Here is an 8,957-nt window from a genome sequence, read left to right as displayed (position 1 = left end):
TTTCCATTTTCTGCTACTTTATACTTTGTACTCCACCACAACACTGAGGGAAATATTGTGCTTTTTACTCCGTTACATTCAGCTACTAGTGGCTTTGTGGAGTCAGAATAATAATGCAAAATATGACCAACAAATAGTTAAAATAAAATGCAAGCATTCAATTAGTTTCAAGGAAAATTGTTGTGCAGCAATTGCACTACAAAGTATGAAAGAGTGCAACTATACAGTATAGAGCGCACATATGATAACATAAGCCAAATAACTATGGCCTCTGTCAGTGATCAGCACTGGCTAACTCATGAATATTAAATTTAACTTTGGGGAAGAAAGAGCAGCTAAAGTAAATGATTCACCTGGGAGAGTACCACCGACAGGCATGCAAGAAAAAAGGCAATCAAGGCAGTAAGATTATAGTCAGGACAGACACAACACTTCTAAAGACTGTCTATCAAATAACTAATAAATTAAGCACAGAAACATCCTGTGGCCAGTTAGTCGTAGGGCTGAGTACTGAGCGCCCAGCCAGTAGGCTACACATACTTAAAGTCAGCACAGTTTGAACATGGAACTGAATCCTGGGTCGGAGCTTGTTCACTTGTTTGGTCAGATATTTCCTCTCTTAAATCTGGGAGCGTTTCTTGGTGTAGAATGACATATTGTTTTGGTACCGCTAGTGAAACGCACTGGTTGAACGCTGGGTTGCTGAGAATATAAAAAATATTTTTGAAAAAAACATCTGCTTTGTACCCTGCACTTAATGTGAACTTGGAGGCAACAGAACACACACAGTGCACAGAGGGAGTTGGGATGGATGGTCAACAGGGGTGCAACAGCAAATTTTTTGCCCTGAGACAAACAGGTTAATCTGACCACAGATCATTAGGCTATTGATTATGTTGCAGCAAAAATAAAACCATGACACAACCACATCAAAAAGGCATCCAAAACAACCGTCACTGTTGCTTGATCCGCTTCATTTGTTTCTGAATATCACACCAGAAGTGTAACAATTTCAGGCAATGCAAAGAAAAAAACATATGAACAAATTTTATCTTTATATTCACACACAACATACATGAAACTGGAGGTAGATTTTTCATCTTTATTTCTAAAAAGGTGTTACATGCTCTTATTTAAAAATCAATTATTTACAATGATAAATCTTAATAAATATGTTCTCCCTAATGATGTCTGAGGGTTGAAACATATTTAGCAAGCAAAATAAGGAGGGGGGTGTGTCCACCTCACTTTTGCCCACTCAATGTGGCCAAACCCTCACCTCTAAAGGAAATATGGATTAGGTATGCTAACAGAAAACAGGGCTAGAAAATGGACACAAATAACTCCTTCAACCATAGTCTCAATATAATCATCATTTTGAAGTGCAGTCTAATTATCTTAAAGTCCAAACAATTATTTCAGCTGCATTTATTTTCCATGAAATGACAACCTATGTCAACTTCTTTTGCTCTATCAACAAAAACTATTGTAGGATTCTACAGTAAAAACGTGTGATAGAAAAACAAACATGGTATACAGAACAATAAATGCTAATCTGACCCTGGGTGGCAGGTAGTGGATAGAATTAGGGTACCAAAATGAAAAAAATATATATTCATCTTCCCAATAATACAAAGGCTTTGGCTGTTGCAACCTTTTCTTCGTGTGCAGACTTTGCCCAATATTATCGTATCATTCCTATTTGTTAGTGCTCTGCAAAACTTAAGTATAAAATTAGACCTTTTTGATATTACAGTACAAAGTTAGAAGTACACTATTTTGTCAAGGGTAGAATAAACAGCCAATGTTAAAGGATTTATCACACAGGTTTAGCTGGAAAAGAGGCCAATGGATCATCTAACAGCACAGGACGAGCCTGGTGGGCAAGGCTGCAGACAGCATGATGTACCAGACATAGTGGAGTATACAAGGCGGTGAAGTTTGAATAGTACAGAACATGAATAAAGGACATAGGAAACAAATGCAAGGAAAGACCTGGAGAGGTATGAGACAGAAAGCCTGTCCAGACATAACTCCACTCCTTACTAATAGCCAAAGGAGAAATTAGAGTGTTTCTTTTCTAACATAGGAGATATCAGAGTCAGAGACGGGATCGATGGTGGACAGGTGCTTTAGGAGGAGTGGAGGAAACGGTTGAAGGCATTGTAGGCCGACTCCAGATCAAACAGCATCTGGCGGACCTGATTATCATCCAACTCGTCTGAGGCTGACATGCTGCTGAGGGTGGTCAACCTGATGAGAAGCAATGAAAAAAAAAAAAAAAAAATCAAGGTAGATGACAGTTATGACAAATCCATTTAGACTTCTGTTAGAGATCTACTACTAGGGATCAGTGTAGCAACTTAATGGTAAAGTAGTTTAACGTATGCATGCTGTCAAGGAAAAGTCATGGTCCACCTCTTGATTTTCATTATAATATTCTAAGGAAAGTTCTTGACCTATAGAGAAGCCAGGCTGTGTGTGTGTGCGTGTGTGTGTGTGTGTAATACAGAATATAATTGAAGCTACGGAGCAACGTTGTTACATTATGGTCACCATTTTATGTGTTTTATGGATTATTGTGTGTTGGGTGGATACAAACAATGATGGTTTCCAACTTTTAAAAAGTTGTCTTTGCATATGTAATATGGAGAAGGAAAGACTGGCATGAGACTTAACAATATAAACTGGTGGAACTAACCAGAGGCTGACTTTGTCCTTAGCCTCCGAGTCTGGAGGCATGTTGCTCATTCTGTTCATGGTTTCCATCAGTTCTCTCAGGTCTGGCTGGATCTGGACCAATGGAAAAGAATCAGTTAAACAACTGTTTTGAGTCTGTCTTTTATTAGAGATTTATACTTTATCATATTTACCTCATCCATGGCTCTGATCTCCAGTCTCAGCTTGTCCATCACAGTGATGAAGAGCTGAAGGTTAAAGAAGGTGAGAGAAAGTGACAGACAATGAGACAATGCTGGGAAATGTATTTTCCAACTTCCACTGACAGTAACGCAAACAGGGAACACAGTCTTTGCCAGTATGACACTGTCCATCCGCGGGTTTTACCACTTTGTCTGATTTTATGAGTTGAGATCAAAGTTGGCAGTGGATACAGCTGGCAGCATCCATTCACATTCTTCAGTGACTGAGCAGAGGATGAGCCAAATTAAGTGAAACCACTTAAGCCACTTAGAACTTGAACTGGACACACTAAATCATTTTATAAAAAAAAAAAAATACCACTGCAACAATTTGTATTCTGGCACATGTACAATAAACGTCCATTTTGATCTGACTGTTTAATATGATGGAGGAGAGAGAGGACGTACAGAAACTATGTCTGCAATGCAGCGGTTCAGGTTGCCCTTGTCATCCTTGATGGTGATTGGCCGATCCTCCTTGATCCTTTCCATGGCGAGTGGGCAGTCGAGCTAGGAAACAAGAGAGTAACATCCTTACTTAGAAAACACTATATATACACATACAGTACTCACAAAAAGTTAGGGATATTCGACTTTCAGGTGAAATATATGGAAAATGTAAAAAGTTAATGCGACAGTGATATTATATCATGAAAGTAGGGCATTTAAGTAGAAGCATGCAATGGTGATTTCTTCATTTTAAACAATTTATTGAAAGAAAATCTAACAACAGTGGTAGGTATACCACAACAAAACATTTTCAGTGTCTCAATAAATTGGGATGTGGCCAAAGGACGTCCACTCCTCCCCTTTCTGTGACTCTTCCAGTCTCTGTATCACTGTTACAACCTGCTGATGACACTCTGTGACCCTCTAAGCTCAGTGAACACCTCCGTCTGAGGACTTCCTGTTTGAAGCCTCCAGTGTTGAGGTGCTGCTGATCAACTGTTAGGTGTCGTCTTGGTCTCATGATGTCAGAATGTGAACAGCACGATGAGGAGGACTGTTTAAATACCAATTCTAACTGAAGCAGGAAATGTATTGGTCGATTCATGGATCAAACCTGTTGTGAATGTTGCTGTTAAGCTTCTTGTTAGAGAACAGCAACTTGTGCAAAAAGTACTGAAACACTGAACAGTTGGACATGTGCATTCAAAAGGTCACATTAAGTTCACCTGGAAAGGTTAGAATGCATTTTAGGTTCATCCTGAAATTTCACCTGAAAGCCGAATATCCCTAACTTTTTGTGAGTAGTGTACACACACACACACACACACACACACACACACACACACACACACACACACACACACACACACACACACACACACACACACACACACACACACACACACACACACACACACACAACAAAGTGAAGTGGATCATAAACTCATCTAAACTCACTCTGTACTTCCTGCAGAAATCATCGATGGAGCCCACATCAGAGCCCTGCACCTGTTTGAAAGCAGCCTTATACTGAACCAGCAGTCTGGAACAGGAAGCAGTGTATCTGAAACAGACAACTCCTACACATTAATAAAAACATACATAGTCACAGGTGGTATTTTTGTCAATTACAGTGAACACAATACATAAATTCAAGTATAACGCACTCATTAGGTGTGACGCAGTCTTTGATGTAAGCCTTCTCTAGGGCCTGAAGGGTCTTGACGACAGCAAACAACTCTGCCATGTTATCATACCTTCAGAAACAAGGTAAATAATGAGGTGTTAAAACACTGGCAAGATTATAAATCCCTGAGTTACTGTGTGTTCATATTAGGATGGTACTTGGTGTGTATGTATGCATGACACTTACTTCTCTCGTTCTCTTGCATTTTTGTATAATTTCACCTCCTGAAAAGACATGACGTGTGGTAAATACCTTGCTTTGACTAACAAAGAGAATATCACCATATATCTGATTTCATCCCTGGTTTTTGTTCAGTTTTAATGAAAAATTACTTGTAGAAGGAAAAATCCATAAAAATGTCAAATTTATTTTTCTTCCAAGTCAATTTCAGTAGAGAATTTGAGAAAAACAATCATATAATGTTTCTTAAAAGGTTTACATAGATTAAAAAAAAGCATTTACAGCATATAAAGTAGGTACATTTACCTCATATAACTCGGGTTTATTGGCCGGAGCTGTGGGAAAAGAACAGTTATACGCTTTGAGTGATGATAATTGTCTGCTTACTCTAGAAAGGATAAAGACTGCACAACTTAAATACCTAAATTTTAAATATTAGACTATTTGAATATCTTACCTCCTCCTACTCCTCCTGTAACTGGTATCCCATGAAACATGATGCTGATGTATCAGAACGTGATCTGAAAAAGATTTACGTTACAATTTGTCAAATTAGTGAAAGATAATTGTGACCAAAAACATTCAGCCAAATCTAACTGAACTGAAAACTAGCAAAACAGTTTCCCACTATCAATCGATACAAGTTGTTTTCACAATCAACTATAATCAAATCATATCTTAAATTTTGTTTTCCGTAACTTGGACTTAATTACGAGCAAGTTTCTCTCAAAGTATTATTGATAGCTCATTGATCAATGCAGAAACTACTCTTTGAATACTGCAGGCGAGTGTAACAACAAAACCAGCCTTCAAGGGCTTTTAGAGAGAATTTAAGGCATTTCTGGCACTTTTAGCATTTTATGTGAACAAGATGTAAGGAGAGCGCTGTTAGATGGAAACACTGTTAATACAACATTGAGCTGAAAAGCCGCAGATTGTGAACAAGGTATTCTGATTGTTAGTATTGAGGTTTCTTTTTGACACACTTGTTCCTTTGCCTCCGCCTTTTATGCAGTGAAACATCAACCTTCATCTGAGACCACAGGCACAATTTTACACAGCAAACGCCAAATATTTAAAACCTGTGGATATTGTTTAGGCCACATGTGATGGATCAGGATTCAGGTGGCTTCGTCACCTCGGCAAAATAATTTCCTGGGGGAAATACGATCATGTGTAATGAAGTATTAATGGCACTGCAGTGTAATAAAATTCCACTGGATCAATGGCAACACGGACCAGGTTCATATTATGTGTTAATGGTTTTAAGCATATTAGAAATAATTCTCAACCTTAGATTATTGTATATACAGATGAGGCGAGGGGCTGCTGAATACCGAATAATTATTGTGCCATATTCATGAAAAGACAGCAGTGCACTGCTCACAACATTAGTCCAATGAGTCCAGGCTGGCTGCAGTAATAAAACAATACATACGCTTGTAAAGCTGCCTCGTAGAGTTTAAAAACTTTGTTTCGCTAAGCATTAACATTCACACAAATAACGTGCTGATTCACTGAGAATTAACTTAGAGGACGATGCTCCTGCTGAAGAAAGCCGATCACCTGTCTCTAATATCTTGGTTTACCGACCTAGCTAGCCCGAACTTAGCTGTCGAGGCTAGCTCGTAAGCACTTCCTCCATGATTTACTATAACTGGGACGTACACATAGCTGTTTGGTCACATTAAAGTTCGTATCAGTGACCATTGTTGTGAAAACAGATGAGGTAACAGCAAAATACCAGCAGTTTTATAATATCAGTGTTTAATCAGCGAAATTAAAAGACACTTCACTCACCCTTTCGGCAAACTGCTGTGACGTCAATGTAAACACACCCTCCTGTGAAGACCATCAGACGTCAAAATATGAGGTGTCCCTTGTGCCTGACTAAAAAAGTTATTTTTAGGATAGATACTGATATATAAATAAATATACTTTATCTTTTGGCTGGTTCGTATGTTACATTTCAAAGGAGCTGTTGCAGTAAAAAAAAAAGTCGATTTTTACGGCTTGAGATTTTTTGACCGTTTTCACTCAGTCAAACATCAGCGGCAGCCCACCGTCGAGGCGCCAGAATCAAAACGGAACGACAAGGGTGAATTTCTGAACAAAAAGGTAATCAATTCAGTCAAATAAGTTTAAATAAGCGTCAAGGAAAGCTGAAAACGTTCCTTTGCGATTTCATGAGGTCAGTTCACATAAGATATGATAATTTGCGTTATAGGGCGAACCAACGGGTTTGGGAAAATAAGTAATGCTGCGATTATCAAATACACCGAGGTTAGCTGTTAGCGAAGTTGGCTAACTGATTGCCGACTCCAGTCTTCGTAACTTAAAAATATGCTGAATTAATAATAAGGAAAGTATTCATTTAATCATCTAATGTATTGCAGATCTGTCCACCATGAAGACCCACAAACCTGTCCCGCAGACCTCTGCCCAGGGAGAGTGTGGTGTTTGGCTGGACACTGTGCAACTGAAAGGAAAAGCTAAAGAGGTAACTGGAAACTAGCTTTCATTTCTGACAGTTTCGTTATCTCTCAATAAAGCAGTCAATTGATATGTTTAATAAGCTGTACACACTACCACTGACGGTGTAACATTATCAGTAAGCAACATCATGTTACCAGTGGCCTCTTAGTCTGTTATTGCACTTAAGCGTCTTAGTAAGATCATGTTTTATTATGTTTCAGAAACGCCTCCTCCGTCCCATTTCTAAACTGCTGAATCCATTGATTGGAGGTGGAGGATACAGTGTGTCTGTGGCACTCAACTTTACTCAGACCAAACTTGAAGTGCCAAAGACCAAACAGAGCTCTATATCAACATTCTTCACACCTCAGCGCAGAGGTAAGTTGAACAAACTCTGCTGTCATCAGGTTTCAAGATATTTTCTTAGGATTATTATCTTCAGCTAAATCAGTCAAAGGCTTATAAAGCCACAGCAGACTTGCTTGTATAGTAAGTGACAGTCCATTTCTTTTTGTGTTAACACAATGCTTTTTTTTTTTTTTATATCTCTGCTCTCAAAAAGTTCTCAATAAGATGGCTACTTCTGAAGTACCAAATATGGAGCCTGTAAAGCCTTCATCATCAACCTCATCCAAATTTGCCTCAACTGCACCCACATCTGCAGCATCGGGGACAAAACGAAGACGTGAAACAGATCTTGACTTGTATAACGCTCAGCCTGGTGTGGATCATGAGCCGGAAGCATCAGTGTGGCAGGAGCAGGCGGCAAGCTACACACTTTTACAAAACTTGCAATCTGAATTTGAAGAAGAGGGGTTTGAGGAGATAAATTCACCACAGAGTAAGAGGAGGCTCACTGCAACTTCTCCATTGGTATGTGACAGTCAACCTGTTCCACTGGCATGGAGTCAGGACCCACTGTTCACCTTTAGCCAATATTCTGAAGATGAATTTGACCTGACTAACCAGAAAAACACCACAGAAAAGAACTCTAGTAATTCTGAGCCAAGTTTCCTCAACACTATACAAAGTGAGGAGGCCTTTGGTATGTGGATGGATGTGGAAAGGAGAACCTCAACTCAAAAACCCTTTAAACATTTTGATTCTTCTCAGATGGATGATGACAAAGAAAACGGCATGTTTTGGTCCTCTAAATCCCCAAGTAAGTGCTCAACTCTCTCTCATCGTGAAACTGCTAATCATAAATGGACAGAACCAAAAACTGCATCACCTCGAAAACATATCCCAGCAAACCTGTGGAAAAAGGCTGATAAAGAAGAGAGCTTTGACTCACAGTTCAAGAGGGCAAAACCATCATGCTCTCCACTTAAAAAAACAGCGCCACAGCAGTCATGTAGAGCGGTGGATGAGGCCAGTCTGGCCAGGTTGTTCACACAGGACTCTGAAGGCTTCAGGGTGATCGCACACAGAGGTTTGCAAGTCAGGAGTCCACTCAAAGATCAGAGCAGCAGAAACACAGGGGTTGTGAGAACTAGTGCTTATGAATCTGTGATCCAAGAGGACGAGGAAGACGAGATGCTCTTTACTCAAGACTCACAGGGAAATATGGTGATAAAACACTGAATGGAGCCTCTGAAATACAGTAGCAGCAGTTTTATGTTTCCCTAAACTGAAATCTCTTGTTTGTTTCCATATTGACTTAACTTTTAGCTCCATTATACCTGAAAATTATCTTTTTTTTAAAATGTGATTTCTTACCTTTTTTCATCTACATCTTTTGTTTA

The 8,957-nt window shown here is 39.2% G+C and overlaps 2 protein-coding genes across 2 annotated transcripts; one reads left to right on the top strand and one right to left on the bottom strand.

Annotated features, from left to right (window-relative positions):
- Positions 1-1,082: 1,082 nt before the first annotated feature.
- Positions 1,083-6,583, bottom strand: vps28 (VPS28 subunit of ESCRT-I). The gene is made up of 10 exons (XM_070846329.1): positions 6,538-6,583; positions 5,195-5,258; positions 5,044-5,072; positions 4,744-4,781; positions 4,538-4,627; positions 4,329-4,434; positions 3,330-3,431; positions 2,874-2,927; positions 2,702-2,793; positions 1,083-2,253 (listed from the first exon to the last, which is right to left on the bottom strand). Exons 2-10 carry the CDS (start codon positions 5,232-5,234, stop codon positions 2,133-2,135), a joined length of 672 nt encoding a protein of 223 aa, XP_070702430.1. The 5' UTR covers positions 5,235-5,258; positions 6,538-6,583; the 3' UTR covers positions 1,083-2,132.
- Positions 6,584-6,800: 217 nt separating this feature from the next.
- Positions 6,801-8,896, top strand: LOC139216014 (aurora kinase A- and ninein-interacting protein). Its single transcript, XM_070847062.1, has 4 exons — positions 6,801-6,855; positions 7,134-7,237; positions 7,434-7,590; positions 7,775-8,896. Exons 2-4 carry the CDS (start codon positions 7,145-7,147, stop codon positions 8,794-8,796), a joined length of 1,272 nt encoding a protein of 423 aa, XP_070703163.1. The 5' UTR covers positions 6,801-6,855; positions 7,134-7,144; the 3' UTR covers positions 8,797-8,896.
- Positions 8,897-8,957: the final 61 nt, after the last annotated feature.

This window comes from Pempheris klunzingeri, chromosome 16 (assembly GCF_042242105.1).
Source record: "Pempheris klunzingeri isolate RE-2024b chromosome 16, fPemKlu1.hap1, whole genome shotgun sequence".
Lineage (NCBI taxonomy): Eukaryota > Metazoa > Chordata > Actinopteri > Acropomatiformes > Pempheridae > Pempheris > Pempheris klunzingeri.
Note: the sequence above shows the minus strand (reverse complement) of the source record. Positions and strands in the feature narration are given on the sequence as shown.